General features: G+C 34.6%; 3 protein-coding genes across 3 annotated transcripts; 1 reads left to right on the forward strand and 2 right to left on the reverse strand.

The window, feature by feature from the left end:
• On the reverse strand, window positions 1-707 carry LOC105634520 (pathogenesis-related protein 1). The gene has a single exon (XM_037635185.2). The coding sequence runs from the start codon at window positions 683-685 to the stop codon at window positions 203-205; it is 483 nt and encodes a 160-aa protein (XP_037491113.1). The 5' UTR covers window positions 686-707; the 3' UTR covers window positions 1-202.
• A 7,116-nt stretch (window positions 708-7,823) lies between these two features.
• Window positions 7,824-10,472, reverse strand: LOC149495365 (basic form of pathogenesis-related protein 1-like). Its single transcript, XM_089722194.1, has 2 exons — window positions 10,405-10,472; window positions 7,824-8,241 (listed from the first exon to the last, which is right to left on the reverse strand). The coding sequence occupies exons 1-2, from the start codon at window positions 10,470-10,472 to the stop codon at window positions 7,824-7,826; spliced, it is 486 nt and encodes a 161-aa protein (XP_089578320.1).
• Window positions 10,473-11,626: 1,154 nt separating this feature from the next.
• Window positions 11,627-19,118, forward strand: LOC149495366 (protein trichome birefringence-like 13). The gene is made up of 5 exons (XM_089723149.1): window positions 11,627-11,715; window positions 11,828-11,968; window positions 12,204-12,324; window positions 18,295-18,429; window positions 18,855-19,118. The coding sequence occupies exons 1-5, from the start codon at window positions 11,627-11,629 to the stop codon at window positions 19,116-19,118; spliced, it is 750 nt and encodes a 249-aa protein (XP_089579275.1).
• Window positions 19,119-19,213: the final 95 nt, after the last annotated feature.

The following is a 19,213-nucleotide window of genomic DNA, read 5'->3' on the forward strand; positions in this document are numbered from 1 at the left end:
TAAAGATAACATTTTGTTTTCCTTTTACATATATATATAGATGAACTACAAGTAGTTTTTCAACTTGTAATATTAATTCTCTACATTGCAACTTAATTGAGACACTGCATAGGAAATCTCAACCCTTTACAATGTTTCTTATTTCATTATATGATATATAATTTATTCATAAAAAGTTAAAACTTTAAGGTAATACTTCAATCTAATAAGGACGCTGTCCATTGTAGTTGCCAGGAGGGTCATAGTTGCAAGTGATGAAAGTTCCTCCGTTGTTGCATTTCACCTTAGCACATCCTATGCGAACTGAGTTACGCCAAACCACCTGAGTGTAATGCCCACACACCTTTCCGGCAGCACAAGTATTAGAGTTATAGTTGTAAAACGCCTTTTCACCAACCCACAGTTTCACAGCCGTGGTTCCTGAAAGGTCACCGCTGCTCCCCGCTAGATTCTCGCCATAAGGTCCGCCTGAATGTACAAGTCTACAGTCGCCAATGTGTTGATTAGAGTAATTTTGTGCATAGGCCGCCACCGTGTTATTCCAGGTCACCGGACCAACTCCCACGGCCGCTCGAGCTGTGTTGTGGGCATTAACGTAGTCTTGAGGTGAGTCTTGGGCATGTAAGGGAATAATTAAGGCTACACTCATTAGACAAATGAGGGGTGATAAAATTTTGGACAACATCGTTTTTGGTTTGTGATGGAAATAAGAGGTTAGGCAATTGATGAAAATTGGTAACATGTTAGATTGGAATTTATAGGCATATGGTATTGGAAAATTACAAATGGATGATGACTTCAAATTGGAAAAAACTTGTAATGGGTAGAGGAATTAATTGAGAAAAGTAAGTCCTTATGGTGTCACTTTACATAGCATGGACACGGACCTAAAATTAGTAGCATAAGCAAGAAGAAATTTTATCTAACCAATGAAGGGTTGAAAGGTAAGAGGGTGATTTTCTTGTAATTACAATTAGATGTTTGATTTTATTTTTTTTTATTCATAGAGAGGTTAAAAGTAACGAAATAACATTTCAGTATATACAACATAAGTAACCCTCTCATTGACTAATCAAATTTAGTAAAAATTCACAGTGGAGAATATTCAAAGTCAAAACATCTACTCTTCATGTAATCGAGAAGACTAACAAAACCATACCGGATTGACAACTATCTATTTAATTTTTATTTTTTTAAAAGAAAAATCATGTATATTTTCTGAAAATTCATAAAGAGAAATAACCCATATGAGGTTTGACTTCAAAATTAGATCCAAATTTAATACATTAAATTTATTAATTACAATTAGATATTTGATTTTCTTTTAAAGAAAAATCATCTATATTTTCTGAAAATTCATAAATAAAAATAACTCATTAGGTTTGAAATGAAAATTAAATCAAAATTTAAAAATTAATTAAAAAAATGGATGATATTATTTGTTTATGATGTGGCTAACATTACTTGTTCTTAATGGTAAAGCAATTAAAATTAATAATGGTTCAAATTATATTTTATAAATGGATGATATCACATAATCTGGGATGTGAAATAGTAAAATATAGAAACTTACAAAAAGGAGTAAAGATATTTCCAATTCACCAATGATCGACAAGTAGTGCAATTGTTGTGCATTACATTATTATATATATTCCATTTTGCTTTCAATTAATTAAAAAAGAAAAATACTTATCTAGATTCCATATATGGCCCTACATAGACCAGAGGAATAAATGTCATTAATTATTTTTTTAATTCCCAAAAATAAGAAAAATTAATAATCCAAAAAAATATCTTCTATCTTCCTCCTCTTGCCTCAGCTCTGCATGGTTTATTTTAAAATGACATCTTGGTAAATCTCAAAATGTGTATTCTCTTTTTTTTTTTTTTTTCGTGTTGTTTCAGTTTAGTTTCTTCAGACTCTCTTCATTTTGCGTCTGGGTATTTGCCAAATCTGCAAAAAGACTCATTTTTCTAATTGAGGATTCAAAAGTTTTATTTTGAGAAATTAAAAATTTTTTACAGGCCATAATCGAACATGGTTTGCCAGTTTTGTTGCATTACCTTTGTTTTTCTTTATTGCTTTCATTATTGTTCTACTACAATTTATTAACCTTACTATAAATCCTTACACACCAATGCAGATAAGAGCGGATATTAGTGGAAAAGGAGATGTTTGTCTTTTTGGAATTAAAAATTTAAATAATAATAATGTCATTTTTTTCATTGGTTTGGTCTATTCTTGAAACATAGATTGAGTCTCAAATTTCCCTCTCGATTAATTAAAAAGATAAAAGAAATTATCAATATAGATTGCTCTGAATAGAAATGACTAAAGTTTCTAAAGCAAGATACTGGATATTGCTTCACTTTTATGGGGCCTGACACGGCGTAAGTAGAAAGCAAGAGGTCGAGTATTGCTTCACTCTTATGGGGCCTAATGCAGCGTGAGCATGATTAGGTTTAGTCCGATGAGTTAGGGACACCCATGTATAAACTAAATATATTTGTAATTCTTGATATCCTTGCCTTATCCATCTGGCGACTAGGCTTATCCTTGACCTTGATAGCTAGTATTCCTTCATGTTTTCACGTAATTGAATTGAAGGAAGTCATACATTTGATCATTAATTTAAACCAAAGTTTATTTCCCAGTCAATAAAAACAACAAACTGAAAATAGGGAGAAGGAAAGTTTATCTATTCACTTTGCAGGAAAAAATGAATAAGGATCTAAATGTTTTTTTATTGTCAAGACCTATATATATCAATACTCTCTTTTCATATATATCAAACACATTAAAAGGTTATTAGTTTGAAACCCTAATCTAACTCAATATTTTGATTTTCAATTAGACTGAAACTATACTTGACTGTTTTATTTTTTTTTTTCCAAGTCAATTTGATTGAACTAGTCCAATCGGTAAGAGTCAGTTGAGTAATTCACTAGTTGTATCTAATTTTTAAAAGTTGAGTAATTCACTAGTTGTATCTAATTTTTAAAGGTTAGATCGATTGATAAATGGATTTGATTTTTATCTAATTGATTAAAATTCAATTATGGCTTCTAGATAACAAATGAAAAATCTTTATCGTTTGTGTTTCTTTAGTCCAAGTATAAATAATTAATCTACCTTTGATCAAATTAGAATAAATAGGTGGCGAAATAGTTGGGGAAATGCATGGAAAAGAAATTAATAATATTGAATCATAGATAAGACATGACTATACTCGGTGTAGGTAAGTCTTTTTCGGTGTAGGTAAGTCTTTGATCATAAACACCCTCGTTTCAACTAAAAGAAAAAAAAATTTTTAATTAGTTTTGGTGTATCGTATACGCGATGAAGGTAAGTCTTTTCCGAATTTCATGTGTAAGTATGGTGGCTTTCTATCAACATCTGAAAATGGAGTGACATTGGTTATTAAGAAAATTAAGCAAGAAGAATTAAGAAAATGTAGAAAAAGATTTAAGCAAAACTAGAAAAAATAATTCGTTTGTAATGCATCTAAAAAGTTGCCTACTGTTTGGTATCTATCTACAATCACCAGTCACGGCAACCTATCCATCACAAACTAGTTATTTCTTTACGGAGTGTTTACCACTTCATTGGTGTTTTCTTTAAGGAGTGCTTCATTGGTGTTTTCTTTTTGTTTAGTTTCCATCAAGATGTGATATTTTTATAGCCCATTTATGAAGGTGAGGTTAATTTAAATTTGGGTTAAGAATGATATTTAGGTAGAGTCTTTAGCGATTTTAAATTTTAAACCATAAAATTCGCCTAAAAATATAATTCACTTCAGCTGATATGATAGTTCTCTTTTTCTTCCATGTTAATTTGAATAAAATATTTAAAATAAACTTTAAAGATTTATATAATGTGTATGACAAAGTGAATTAATTAATCCAATTTGGTTTGAATATTAATACTCATATTGCCCCAAGCTGTGATGTAGAGGAACTTTCCGCTATACGACATTCCCGCCTTTCATTTTCTTGTATAAAATCTCTTTTTTTTTTTTTTTTTTTTTGGTAAACTTATATTTAAAATGTTTTTTCCTCTTATTTTTATATTTTTGCATTCTCGTTTCCGTGCTACATAGGTTACAAAATTAGAATTATCAACTTGTATAAAACGTAATATCCCTATTGGTTTGGAGTAGATTTTTGAAAATGCTAAACTTTTCATTTTATTTTTAATTCTAATAAAAAATTTTTTTTGTTGCTGATCAAAAGAAAAAAAATAGTAACCCCATTGATCTTTAGCAAGACTAAGCTTTGCAAGTACATTAACCACTAGCCAAACCATTAAGCATATAAGATGAAAGGGAAAGATTTATTTACACTAAACTTAAACACCCAATAAGTATAATAGTGACAATTGATCTACATAGAGTTACAGTATTTAATAAAGATTATGGTTGTCTTTTCATTGAAAAGAAAATTAAGTAACAAAACAGTAATAAAGGAAGTCAATTTCTCAGTAACAATTAACTATTCAGTAAACGTATGAGATAAATAAATAGGATAAACGTTATGTCAGGTGGTGGTCTGATTGGTCTTTTCACTTATGTGAAGAATGACAGGTCTCGAGTTTGAGTTTTCTCGATTACAATTATTTTCATCAATTTAGTGAGGCAAACATTATATGTTGTGTAATATGCAGTGTTATTTCAACTTATAGAAAGTCTCTAATGAATTAAAAAAAAAAAAAAAGCAGGATAAACATAGTTGGATAATTTTTGAAAATATCTATTTTATTTAAATAATTATTATTTTTATAAATATTATATTTTCTACACAAATAATTGATTTAATTACATTCTTACAATATTATTTATGAGTTAAATTTTAATAAGCACTCTAAGGGTGCTTTAAGAATTTACCACTAATGTTTCCTTCATAGATGTGTACTTTGGTTCTAATATCATCGATAAAAAGTTAACCACACCGTGAATACTTATAGTATATATAGCAAAAGTGAATTAATTAATGCAATTTGATTTGAATATTAACAACCTTTTTGTCACAAGATTAGAAACTGATGAACTAGGTGGGTAGTAAGTAACCCTATTGGTCTTTAAATAGACTAATTAAGCTTTGGTAGTGCAAGCCACTAGCCAAACCATTAATACAATTTTTTGGGTTAAGCCATTGATACAATACTTTGACTATTGAGAAGTAACCCTAAAAATTCTTCATTAGAAGATTTGCTATAGCCAATTAGTCTTTAATCTTCAATTGATAATCTCAATTAAGTTACCAAAAAGATGTCTATATGGATATCAAATCAAAGGCCAAACCTGTAATTTCATCCCGAACTTTTCGAGTAGTTGAAATTTCACTATAAATCGACATTTATACTCTGGATACTTTGAACTTATCAACTAGTTACAATTACAACCTAATTTAAATTAATATTCAACTCATTATTTTTGCATCTTAAATTGGTTCAATTTTAAAATCAAATATTCAAGCTTGATTTTATTTATTTATCATATGCATACTTGAGTTTGATTTTATTATTTATTGTTTAAATACTTGGTTATGGAGTTCATTTTTTTTTTTACATTACTTTAATCAAAATTTCAATCTTAGTTTACTTTTAGGGTGCACTTAAAACAAATTGATAAATTCAGGGTGTTGTAATTCATTTTTAGAGTGCAATAGCAAATTAGGGTGTAATTGCAAGTAGGTGATAAGTTCAGGGTGGTCAGAGTATAAATGTAGATTTAGAGTAAAATTACAACTATTTGAAAAAGTTCAGGGTAAAATTGCAACTATTTGAAAGAGTCGAACTCGAGATTTTTACTCCCACATATAGTTTCTTTAATTATTAATACGTACATGTGAACTAAATATTATTCCATCATCAAAATTACTGCATACAACAAAACAAGCTTAGTATAATAACCATTAATAGAATTTAATTTAATAAGGTCGCTCCCCGAAGAACATAACTGGCCGGATCATACATGTAAGTAACCAAAGTTCCTCCGAAGTTACACCTAACCCTAGCACATCCTACACGAGCTGAATTTCGCCAAACCACTTGAGTATAGTGACTACATATTTTCCCGTAGTACGTGTTAGCAATATAATCATAAAAAGATTTCTCATCAATCCATAGTTTCACAGCTTCATCTGCCGTTATCTCACCACAGCTCCATGCCAGACTTTATCGCACTGCAATCACTAATGCGTTGACAAGCATGGTTTAGTGAATGGATTGCTAATAATGTACTGTTCCAAGTTAAATTTCCTGAACCGACAGCCATTCGAGCTTCATTGTGGAAAATAATGTAGTCCTGTGGCGTGTTTGATTTGTTTAAAAAGAGCCAAGTTTGAGCTTATAGTGGACTATGCTCCTTTTAAAAAGAGCTCAATTTTGAGCTCGGCCTATTTACAATTTTTAATTGAAAAACTTTGATTCATTACATTTGAATTTGAGTTCAAGATCATAGACTTGTTTACTATAATGAACAGGCTTGCGAGTTGACTAGGAATTTCTTTTTGGAATCCAAACAAAATGGGGAAAAAAAAATTATTTTTGAATTCTTTGGAAAGGAGAGAGATAAGTATAAAGGTTTAGTAAAAAAAAGGAAATAGGTATAAAGGTTTAGTAAAAAATCCAAATAGGGATGTCAATGGTAGGGTTTGGGTCGAATAGTGCAATACCAACCTAAACCCTATCACATCCCCAATCCTCATATTCTACCAAATACCCTGTTGGGTAGGACTTAAATTATAAAAATACCCTCAACTATGCGACTTGTTGTAAAATCATCTTAAAACGACCTTTATACATCCCATTTAAAAAAAATTAAATATATTGACACCTTAGTTTAAAAATTAAACAGTAAGAAGGAGTGAAGTGATTTGGTATAGGATCCACCGATTTACCTTATGTTAGCCTAGCCCAATGAACCAAAAACTCACTGTTTCCCTTTCCTCTAATCGAAAAATCCATGTCTTGCAATCGAATTATTCATCTTCTAAAATTTCATCCGATAAAATTAAAATCCTTAAAGATAATAATGTTAAAATATTTAATAAATACCTTATTTAGTATCCATCAAATAGTATTGCCTATTATATTATATGTATATATTATCATAGTTAATATATACATTATATATCTTATTTAATATAATATTATATATATTTGGTTTCAAACCATGATATAAATGTTATAGGCGATCGCTTGCTCTATTTGGTGATCGCTTGCTCTATTTGGTGACTTTATGACCATTGTTTGACTCCATGACTTTTACAAGTCCAATCTAATCACCTTCAAAATTTTTCCTTCTATCTTTTTTTTTTTTTTTTTTTATATAATTGTCCAAATAACAAAATGCCATAGATAAAATTACTATAATAGTGACAATAATAACTCAAAAGTAAATATGTGAACAAAATCCCAAAATATGTGTTGAAAAGAAAAAAAAACAATATAGAAAAGGAAAAGAAGAAATAATCGATCATAGCTCATGGGTCGCCACACGTGGAAGAAGCAAAAAGAGCTTTTAGGTGGTTTTGAAAGATAATTTAGTAAACCATCGTAACTTATTTAATTAATTATTATAATTAGATGAGTTAATGGTAATGTAGCAAATTGTAAGATAACTTTTTTTTTGCCCCCTTTACATGCGCAGGCGAACATTAGCCAAGTATTTTTTTTTTTAAACTTATCAAATTAATTCCCAATATTGAAACTTAACTAAGACGTTCCAGCGGAAATCTCAACCCTTTATACTTTTCTTATTTCATTATATATAATATATAGCTTATACATAAAAAGTTAAATTTTGAGGCAATACTTCAACTTAATAAGGATGCTCCCCGATGTAGTTGCCAGGAGGATCATAGTTGCAAGTAATGAAAGTTCCTCCATTATTGCACCTCACCTCCTCACATCCTATGCGAACTGACTTACGACAAACCACCTGAGTGTAATGCCCACACATCTTCCTAGCAGCACAACTATTAGAATTATAATTGTATAATGGCTTTTCATCAACCCATAGTTTTATAGCTTCGGTGACTGAAAGATCACTGCTGCCCCACGCTATGTTCCCTCTATAAGGCCGGTTCGAATGCACGAGGCTACAGTCACCGATGCGTTGATTTGCATAATTTTTTGCATAAGTAGACACTTTATTATCCCAAGTCACAGGACCTAGCCCAACGGCTGCACGACCTCTGTTATGGGCGTTAACGTCGTCTTGGGGTGAGCCTTGGGCATGTGGTTCGGTTCGATTCAAAATCAAATGGCGTGTTTGCACACTCCATTGTTAATGGTGATTTATATAATTTAATTTATTTTTTTAATTCTCATAAATGTCCTGGCTTTCAAATACTGCCATAGAAAAAAAAAGGGTCGACCATCTTAACTTTTGAACGGTGAGATAGGATGACAGTGATCAGTTTTTCCTTAATTAGAGGTTTCAAATTTGAATTTTAGGTATGAAGTCTATTTAAATATTCGAGAGGGAGTGCTTTCCTCTCCTTATTGTACATGCTCGGTGTGAATCAGAATTAGTTGGGCCAATGAATTTCGGACACCTGATAAAAAAAAAAAATGCCGGCCATTTTTCTTTTTAAGTTGCATCTATGTTTTTAAGTTGTAACTAGGTCTCGTCAATACACTCTTTGTTTGATGACAAATTGTTCACCCAAATCTCTTCGTTTGATAACTCTAGTCAACAGCTCACTATCTTGATCCATTTCCTAAGCCTACAATTAAGCTCACAATTATAACATCAACTCCAACACCGCCTTCAGTACTTGCTCCTACTACTTATGCTCTGCCTCCTGACTCTTCTTCCTTAACAGATTACTATTGTTTCATTTCTCTTTCTACAAATCAATGAGCTGATTCCATTTTTAAGGATTCGATTTCAATTCAGTTTTTAATAAGGGTAATTGAATGGTTTACGGTTTGGATTTAGTTTTTTATAGTGCCTAACCGAATCTTTCTTTTACCTGTTGGTTTAATTATTTTCTTGTATCTGTGGTTGGTTCAATTCTGATTACCTGCATTTCTTTAATTCGATTTTCATTGGTCCATTTCGGGTCAATTTTAAAACCAAAAGATCATCACATATGTTAACCAAGAATTGTCCTAATAATTCTTGGTTCCTTGACCTATTTTCAGGCTTAAAGAAAAGAGATTCCGCTCAAAGCATGGACTGCCCAAAGTGCAACATTATTATCACCAGTCACAGGCAACCTATTCATCACAAACTAGATATTTCTTAACCAAGTATTTACCACAAATGTCTGCTTCATGGCTGTTTTCTTTTTTCTTTAGTTTCCATCACGATATCGTTTATATGGATGAGACTAATTCAAATTTGAATTAAGAATGGTTTTATATAGAGTCTTTTAGTGATTTTAAGTTTTAAACTACTGATATTACAATTACAGATAAAGTTCGCCTGAAAATATAGTTCACTTCAGCTGATACAATAGTTCTTTTTTTCTTCGAAGTTAGTTTCATTCTCGTATAACTGAATAAGAAATTTAAATGATACCTTAAAAATTTATATAGCGTGTATGACAAAGTGAATTAATTAATGCAATTTGGTTTGAATATTAATACTCCTATTGTCCCAAGCTATAATTTACAGAACCTTTCAGCTACGGTGCATTTTTCACTTGTTTAATTATTTTCTTGTATAAAATTACTACAGACAATAAACACAACCTTAGTATAATAAAAATTAATTTAATAAGGTCGCTTCCCAGGAACATTGCCAGCTGGATCATACATGCAAGTAACCAAAGTTCCTCCGGAGGTACACCTAACCCTAGCGCAACCTACACGACCTGAATTTCACCAGACCACCTGAGTGTAATGATTACACATTTTGCCTGTAGCGCGTGTTAGAATTATAATCATAAAAAGATTTCTCCTCAATCATAGCTTCACAGCTTCTTCTGCAGTTAGCTCGCCATAGTACATATAAATTACCATCAAACTTCCATACTTTCTTAGTAGCTAGTGGATACTGATTCAGCTGAGAAGAGGTGCTTCACTCGTGAAAGAACTGAATCTTGTGCAGGATCGTAAGGATGATCTTTTGAAGGTATTTCCAGAAGTGCTGGAATTGGCTTGTTGTAGCTATCTACCAAAAACCTTATCATATTTGCAATCTGATAATCAGAAGGCAGTTAATCACTAACTAATACCAGAGAGCAAACTACAATAAAAAGGACAATGATGAAACTTAAACTCTGCATTCATTTCTAGTATCCTTTACTCGTATAACGGAAAGAAAAGACATGATTTAGGAAATAAAATTGTTTGGATTGATCAACTTGATCTTATAATATAGTTGATCTGAACTGCTGTGAACAGAACAGATCTAAATCCAACACTCCTGACATGGTCTTGGACATAAACTTTCATGCATCATAAATGGGAAATGAATGCTTTCCAAGGCTATTGCCACAAGCAATTCATATATCATCTTTAAAAACCCTATGCTTATTTCTAGTATACTTATCAACATTCAGAGACAGCTTGAGAGAAAATCTTTGGAGGATCTACTTGATTTGAAATACAGTCGAAATGAAATGTTACATGTATGGTGCATATCAAAGCCCAAAATCTATCTAGTGAAGGGAAGAGCAGTCTAACTCAAAATAATGCAAGTCCAATGATTAACCAAAGAGAAAGTCTCATGCTATAAATGGTTTTTAATTAGAGAGTTTAGCAGTAGCAAAAGTTATCAGAAATAAGCAACCCAAACCAACTAATAGAGAGACAAGGATCCTAGGAACCAAGATAAATCAGTTGTTCAACCAAGCTCATTTATGTGCAAACCCCCAATAGTGGATTGCATATCCTATTGTATTGTGTATTCCACAGCATGGGTGGACTGCTGTTCAGTGTGTCCAAGACCAATGAGCATCAGACAGTCAAACACATGAGAACACATAAATTGCTAAGACTTCAATAAAATGTTTTATTAACTATGAGCTTCATGAGATCCATTTCTTTTGTCCAACTGATTGTAACAAATATACTATCCAGTTGCAAAGTTAAGCGGATGAAAAGGGGTCCATAATGTGCAACAGAAATCAAATTACTTTCGAAAAAAAAAAAAAAAAAAAAAAAAAAAAAAAAAAAAAAAAGAGAACCCAAATAGTAAAATAAGGAACTCAGTACACAACCAGTACACAGGTGAATTAGATGTCAGCTTTAGAACATGGCCAAAATTCAAAATATGCCTTGGCTCCAATATATACTGTTTATTGTTAGTGTGTATGTTATCATGTTTTTCAGTCTTTCAATGTGATACTGATTGCCTAGATTGTAGTTCCCCTGCTTCTGCTTCATTTGTTCATTTGACCATTTCAATTTCCTTCTAATAACTCCTCAAGGATAGTCATCTAACTTGAAACCAAGCCTTAAGTTAAAAAATTAGGACTTTTATATAGTCGTTGTGTATGAAAGCTTTTAGGATTTGTACTAGGAGAATTACCCTCCCGATTTGTAGTAAAAAAAGGCTGAATATGGCAGTAAGGATATATGAAGGACATCCATGAGAACCATGTAATAGGGGCGTCATGGATCATGAGATATGGCAGATACTAGTAGATTACCTAAAGTTAACGTGCTATGTCATTTGCTTCATATCTTGTTCGTTTGGTTGATCTGATTCACACAACAACTATTTTATATGTTGCCGTGAAAAAATATGCTGTTCTGTTTTGTTTCTTGGTTATATTGCTGATTCAGCTTAAATTTATTTAGAACATTTCCTTTTTAAATTTGAAATTTTGGATTGATTTAGGCTTGTTTTGCACCTGCTCAATGCAGATGGTCTGCTAATGCTAATGGTGGAGAGTTGGAATCTCTTGGATATAAAGAGGGTTATAGAGTTGATGTGGACATTCCAGACGGCACATGGGCAGATGCTCCCAACTTCCATGATATTCTGATCTTCAACACAGGACATTGGTAATTTCGTTTAGTCATTTTTTTTTTCTCTCTTTTTGTAATAATCTGGAGTGGATTAATGCTGTTAATTTAAATAAAGTGTGATGCATAATTGTCCATAACTGGTTGACTCTATTCTTCATTCAATCACTGTCAATGTTCTTTTCATAGTTTCCTTCTCTCTTGTTACTTTTATCAGCTACAGATACTCTTTTCACCGACAGTTTTTTTATGATTTTTTGCTTCTTATTAATATGTGGTGGGCTCCTTCAAAATTTGATCCTGTAAATTCACCCTTGCTTTTCTTTGAGAAGGGCCAACCTGTTATCCCACCTATACCTCCTGATGTTGGCCTGGACAAGGTTTTGAAAAGCATGGTATGTTGTTCGAGAACTTTCAAATTTTATTGTTTGCACATTCTCATAATGAGTAAAGCAATGTGTTATATGTTGTATTATTGTGTTTAGTGTTAGTCAGATTGGCATGCATGGTACGCATGGTTGGCCACCAACCAAAGAACTTTGTCAGTCAGAATTCGGTATGCATGGTTGGCCAACAACCAAAGAAAGTAAGGCAATGGTTGGCCAACCACCAAAATTCTGGATCTATAAATAGAGCACTTCCATAAGTGTTTTTTCGCATCAACTCATTCAGAGAGAAATCCATTAGCTAGGTTCAGAGAGAAAGCTTTGGTGAGAGAAAATTGAGAGTAATTTTCTTGAGTGAATTTATGAGTTGTGGGTTATAAGTGTTGTAAACACTTTGTATAATTTTTCTCCTGTTAGTAAAAGATATGCAGCAGCACCGGAGACGTAGGCAGAATTGGCCGAACTCCGTTATCAAATTTGTGTGTGTTATTATTCCGCTTTTATTTGGCATTCTCACTAATCTGGGTTTATAGGAAATTTTGCGTAATTTCCCATCAACTGGTATCAGAGCCGAAGGTTTCGGTAGGGCCAGCCGGTCAGATAGCGGTACCAGATTCGTGGATATATTTCAAAAATAAATATACCACGACGACGAGAAAATTACGACGAGTCTATCGGTGTTGTCCGCTCGGAAAGTCGCTGCAGAATCGACTTAGTGGTGAATAGTAAAACAGTAACTCAAAGATGGTGGTGAACAGTACTGTTGGCATTACTGTTGCTGAACCCGTGACTATTCAGCCCAGCACTATTCAAACATAGTACTATTCACGTGTACGATTACTATTCACGTATAGTATTATTCACGTGTACGATTACTATTCACGTGTATAGTTACTATTTATGTGTACTGTTACTATTCACAGCTACTATTCACGTATACTCACAATCAAGGCGGAGTCAGACTTGAGTGGGAACAATGGCTGCAGATGAAGGAAAGTCGAAAATTGAAAAATTCGACGGTGCAGATTTTGGCTTTTGGAAAATGCAGATAGAGGATTATCTGTATCAGAAAGGTCTTTTCAAACCTCTCTGCGGAACGAAGCCAGAGGATATGAAGGAAGAAGATTGGAATCTTCTAGACAGACAAGCACTCGGGGTTATTCGTTTAACCCTCTCCCGTAATGTTGCCTTCAATATAGCAAAAGAAAAGACCACGGCGGGTCTTATGGTGGCTCTTTCCAATATGTACGAAAAGCCATCGGCCGCAAACAAAGTTCACTTGATGAGGCGGTTATTCAATCTACGAATGACGGAAAGCGCATCGGCGGCCCAACATCTCAATGAACTCAATACAGTGACAACCCAATTGAGTTCAGTTGAAATTGAATTTGATGAAGAGGTACGAGCATTAATACTTTTGTCTTCCCTACCAGAGAGTTGGAATGCTACTGTCACAGCTGTGAGTAGCTCATCCGGAAGCAAGAAGTTAAAATTTGACGATGTTCGTGACCTAGTTCTCAGTGAAGAGATCCGACGGAGAGAGTTAGGTGAACCTTCAACTTCTTTAGTCTTGCATACAGAATCGAGAGGAAGAAATTCAACCAGAGGGAATGGACGCGGTAGATCGAACTACCGAGGCAAGTCAAAGGACAGGAGGTCCAAATCCAGGAATCCTAGTAATTTCAATAGAACAAAGACCATCGAATGTTGGAATTGTGGAAAAACTGGTCACTACCAAAATCAGTGCAAGAATGCACCTAAGCACCAGGAGGGGAAGTTAGAGGCAAATGTTGCATCCACCTCAGGAGAAGATGATGCACTTATATGCTCTTTGGAAAGCAAGCAGGAGTCTTGGGTTTTAGACTCCGGTGCGTCATTTCATGCAACTTCACAAAAAGAACTCCTTGAAAGGTATACCCCCGGAAACTTTGGAAAAGTATACCTTGGTAATGACCAACCATGTAATATTGTTGGTAAAGGAGTTGTGAAGATTAAGTTGAACGGGTCTACATGGGAGTTGAAGGATGTCAGACATATTCCTGACCTGAGAAAGAACTTAATCTCAGTAGGTCAGTTGGCCAGTGACGGTTACACAATAACCTTCCACGGCGATAATTGGAAGATTACAAAGGGTGCAATGATGGTTGTTCGTGGCAATAAGAGTGGTACTCTTTACAGCACAGGAGGAGCAAGCTATTCCATTGCTGTTGCAGTAGACAGTGAAATTTCCAATCTATGGCATCAGAGGCTTGGCCATATGAGTATAAAGGGAATGAAGGTTCTACATTCACAGGGAAAACTACCAGGTCTTCAGTCAATTGAAATTGACATGTGTGAAGACTGCATATTTGGAAAGCAGAAAAGAGTCAGCTTTCAGACAAATAGAAGAACCCCAAAGAAGGAGAAACTTGAGCTCGTTCACTCCGATGTGTGGGGACCAACTACTGTCTCATCCATTGGTGGGAAACACTACTTTGTGACTTTTATTGATGATCACTCTCGGAAGGTATGGGTTTACTTTCTAAAATATAAGTCAGAAGTATTTGATGCTTTCAAAATTTGGAAAGCTATGGTTGAAAATGAGACAGGATTGAAGATCAAAAAGCTCAGAACCGACAATGGTGGTGAATATGAAGACACCAGATTCAAGAAGTTCTGCTATGAGCATGGAATCAAGATGGAGAGAACCGTGCCAGGCACGCCTCAACACAATGGTGTAGCTGAGCGTATGAATCGAACGTTGACAGAAAGAGCCAGAAGCTTACGTGTACAATCAGGCTTACCAAAGCAGTTCTGGGCAGAAGCAGTCAACACAGCAGCTTACTTGATCAACCGAGGTCCATCGGTACCATTGGAGCACAAAATACCAGAAGAGGTATGGAGTGGAAAAGAAGTAAAACTCTCACATCTAAAAGTTTTCGGTTGTGTAGCATATGTGCATATTAGTGATCAAGGCAGGAATAAGCTTGATCCCAAATCTAAGAAATGCACTTTCATCGGCTATGGTGGAGATGAGTTTGGCTACCGCATTTGGGATAACGAAAACAAAAAGGTGATCCGCAGCAGAGATGTGATTTTTAATGAAAATTTGATGTACAAAGACATGCATAAAAGGGAGGCTAGCAACTCAGAGCAGAGTGAGCCAGTATTTATAGATGCAGATGATGTCTCAGATGGACCTGTAACGGAACCAATAGTGGCAAATCCTCAACCAGAGGAAACCGTTGGACAAAGTAGTATGCCGCAGTTCGACATACCACAATCTCTTACTCCAGCTCCTGCATTAAGAAGGTCCTCTCGGCCTCATGTGCCTAACAAGAGATACATGAACTATTTGTTGTTGACAGATGGAGGGGAGCCTGAATGCTACGATGAAGCTTGTCAGACTGGAGATGCTAGCAAGTGGGAACTTGCCATGAAAGATGAGATGCAATCTTTGATCTCCAACCAGACATGGGAACTAGTTGAGTTACCCGTGGGGAAGAAGGCTCTTCACAACAAATGGGTGTACCGGGTGAAAGAGGAGCATGATGGTTCCAAAAGATATAAAGCCCGACTAGTTGTCAAAGGATTCCAACAGAAGGAAGGAATTGACTACACCGACATTTTTTCTCCTGTTGTGAAGCTCAATACTATCAGATCAGTATTGAGTATTGTTGCCATTGAAGATCTTTATCTTGAACAATTGGATGTAAAGACTGCATTTCTTCACGGAGACTTAGATGAAGAGATATACATGCAACAACCAGAAGGTTTTTCAGAAAATAAAAAGAAGAACATGGTGTGCAAACTTAAGAAAAGTTTGTATGGACTGAAACAAGCTCCAAGACAGTGGTACAAAAAGTTCGACAGTTTCATGCACAATGAAGGCTTCCAGAAGTGCAATGCCGACCACTGTTGCTTCTTCAAAAGATACAAGTCCAATTATATCATTTTACTGCTTTATGTTGATGATATGTTAGTAGCAGGTTCAAATATGGATGATATCAGAAGATTGAAGCAGCAATTGTCAAAAGAGTTTGATATGAAGGACTTGGGTCCAGCTAAGAAGATTCTTGGAATGCAAATCACGAGAGATAGGCAAAGAGGAATTTTGCAATTATCTCAGGCAGAATACATCAACCGTGTTTTGCAAAGATTCAATATGGGTGACGCCAAGCCAGTCAGCACACCCTTGGCAAGTCACTTTCGCTTATCCAAGGATCAATCTCCTCAGATGGAGGAAGAGAAAGACTTCATGGCTAAGGTCCCTTATGCCTCAGCTATTGGGAGTTTGATGTATGCGATGGTGTGTACGAGACCAGACATTGGCTATGCAGTGGGAGTTGTTAGCAGGTTTATGTCCAACCCAGGAAAAACTCATTGGGAAGCAGTCAAGTGGATTTTGAGGTATTTGCGAGGCACCACAGAAAAGTGTTTGTACTTTGATAAGGGAGAGTTAAGAGTACAAGGTTATGTGGATGCAGACTTTGGAGGTGAAGTCGATCACCGAAGAAGCACTACCGGTTATATATTCACTATCGGATCTACAGCTGTTAGTTGGATGTCACAGGTGCAGAAGATCGTCACTTTATCCACTACAGAGGCTGAGTATGTAGCAATGACTGAAGCTAGTAAAGAGATGATATGGCTTCAAGGTTTGTTAACTGAGTTGGGATTCAAACAGGAGAAGAATGTTTTACACAGTGATAGTCAAAGTGGGATACACTTGGCAAAGAATTCAGCATTTCATTCCAGAACCAAGCATATTGGACTTCGTTATCACTTCATCAGATCTCTATTAGAAGATGATGTGTTAATACTGGAGAAGATCCAAGGAAGTAAGAATCCGGCAGATATGTTAACAAAGATAGTGACTATCGATAAGCTGAAGTTGTGTTCAGCTTCAGTTGGCCTGCTAAAGTAACAAAACGAAAAGCTGCTGTATTGATCAAATTGTGAAGACAGATTGAAATCAGTCTTCAAGTGGGAGATTGTTAGTCAGATTGGCATGCATGGTACGCATGGTTGGCCACCAACCAAAGAACTTTGTCAGTCAGAATTCGGTATGCATGGTTGGCCAACAACCAAAGAAAGTAAGGCAATGGTTGGCCAACCACCAAAATTCTGGATCTATAAATAGAGCACTTCCATAAGTGTTTTTTCGCATCAACTCATTCAGAGAGAAATCCATTAGCTAGGTTCAGAGAGAAAGCTTTGGTGAGAGAAAATTGAGAGTAATTTTCTTGAGTGAATTTATGAGTTGTGGGTTATAAGTGTTGTAAACACTTTGTATAATTTTTCTCCTGTTAGTAAAAGATATGCAGCAGCACCGGAGACGTAGGCAGAATTGGCCGAACTCCGTTATCAAATTTGTGTGTGTTATTATTCCGCTTTTATTTGGCATTCTCACTAATCTGGGTTTATAGGAAATTTTGCGTAATTTCCCATCATTTAGTTGTTTACGTTCTCTGCTTGCAGTGTTCATAGGAATTTGAAAAATAAAGAAATTCACTGTGTAGAATTTATAATAGCTTCTTCTCTTTTTTGACTGGATTTAATTATATTACTATACTATAAAATATACACTTCCAGGAGTACCTTCAAGAAGCACCTAATGCTATAAGAAGGGAAATTACTTTTCTCTTTCGGTTTATTGGTACTTGTACTGTTTTGGAAATCAGAGCAACATTCGATTAAAACATGAGTATGCCTGCTCGATTGTGAAACAAAACCGATGAAATGGTGACCAACATTAATCAGTGGAAAGAATCAACTGTATTTGAATGCTTAAACCCATCCATATCTACGTTAATTAAATGTTATGTGATTCCAATGCTGTGCTGTAATACAAGAGGGAGTTTTACTTCCTTTATACCTTACTTCCTAATGAGTATATCACGTCCAGAGACATAGCCAGCTGAACTTGCACAGCCTTTTACTTCTGCATGATTTAATGTATATCTTTATTTTTCTAAGATTGATTTTCCTTCACTCTAGATACTGTTTGTTGAGAAAAGAATACGTCCCGGTGGGATCGAGTTCTTCCGTACACAGTCACCTAGACATTTTGAAGGCGGTGATTGGGACCAGGGTGGTTCCTGTCCACGAGTACGACCTTTCTCGTCTGAGCAGGTGAATAACATCTAGAATTATAAGTTTGAACATCATAATTTGTTGAACTTTATACCATATTTGGTTCACTTCGGAATTAGAAATACAATTCAATTCCTGGAATAAGATTCTATTTTTTTTATTTGGTTTAAAAGGAATTCATAATCTTTTGCTATTTTATATTTGAATAACTTCATTTTATCTTGAGCTGAAATTAATTTTTAAGTATGGTTCTTAATATAATTACATACTATTTAATTATCATTTAAGAAATAAACTTGGAGTAGGATTCTTCGGATCTACACAGGCATTTCCATTCTATTCCATTTTCAAGCAAGCAAAACTTGCGTGAGTGCATTCTTGAGTAGCCTGCATAGATGCTTGTCTTGTGCTTCATTTTTCCGCTGCACTGGTGCCAGGTCAAAAATTTATAATTTCTCTTATAGGTTGAAGGTCTCTTTTCTCTGGAGAATAATGGGACAAATGTAGAATCACGCCTGGTGAACCAGCATCTATTCCAAGCTCTCAATGGATCTAATTTCCATATCTTGGATATAACCCACTTGAGCGAGTTCAGGGGAGATGCCCATCCATCTACAGCAGGTGGGAAGAGACATGATGATTGCATGCACTGGTGCTTGCCTGGAATGACAGATACTTGGAATGACTTGTTCATAATGCATCTAGACGGTATTAAGGTCAGAAACTGATGCACACTCAATATTCTTTTTCCATAATTGAGTGTAGGTTCTTTGAGATTCTCCTGCTAATGATATCAAATCTTTTTTATTTATATTTTGAAAAT

The sequence above is a fragment of the Jatropha curcas genome, chromosome 6, assembly GCF_041381405.1.
Source record: "Jatropha curcas cultivar XTBG-Jc1 chromosome 6, XTBG_Jcur_1.0, whole genome shotgun sequence".
NCBI classification, from domain to species: domain Eukaryota; kingdom Viridiplantae; phylum Streptophyta; class Magnoliopsida; order Malpighiales; family Euphorbiaceae; genus Jatropha; species Jatropha curcas.

Excerpts from the sequence above, each read along its gene's own strand:
- LOC149495365 (XM_089722194.1), bottom strand. The coding sequence starts at position 10,472 with ATGATATATGAATTGCTTGTGGCAATAGCCTTGGAAAGCATTCATTTC. Across the intron at positions 8,242-10,404 it reads CCATTTATGATGCATGAAAG|TGCCCAAGGCTCACCCCAAG; the intron begins TTTATGTCCAAG and ends AACCGAACCACA.
- LOC105634520 (XM_037635185.2), bottom strand. The coding sequence starts at position 685 with ATGTTGTCCAAAATTTTATCACCCCTCATTTGTCTAATGAGTGTAGCC.
- LOC149495366 (XM_089723149.1), top strand. The coding sequence starts at position 11,627 with ATGTCATTTGCTTCATATCTTGTTCGTTTGGTTGATCTGATTCACACA. Across the intron at positions 11,716-11,827 it reads GTGAAAAAATATGCTGTTCT|ATGGTCTGCTAATGCTAATG; the intron begins GTTTTGTTTCTT and ends TGCTCAATGCAG. Across the intron at positions 11,969-12,203 it reads ATCTTCAACACAGGACATTG|GTGGTGGGCTCCTTCAAAAT; the intron begins GTAATTTCGTTT and ends TCTTATTAATAT.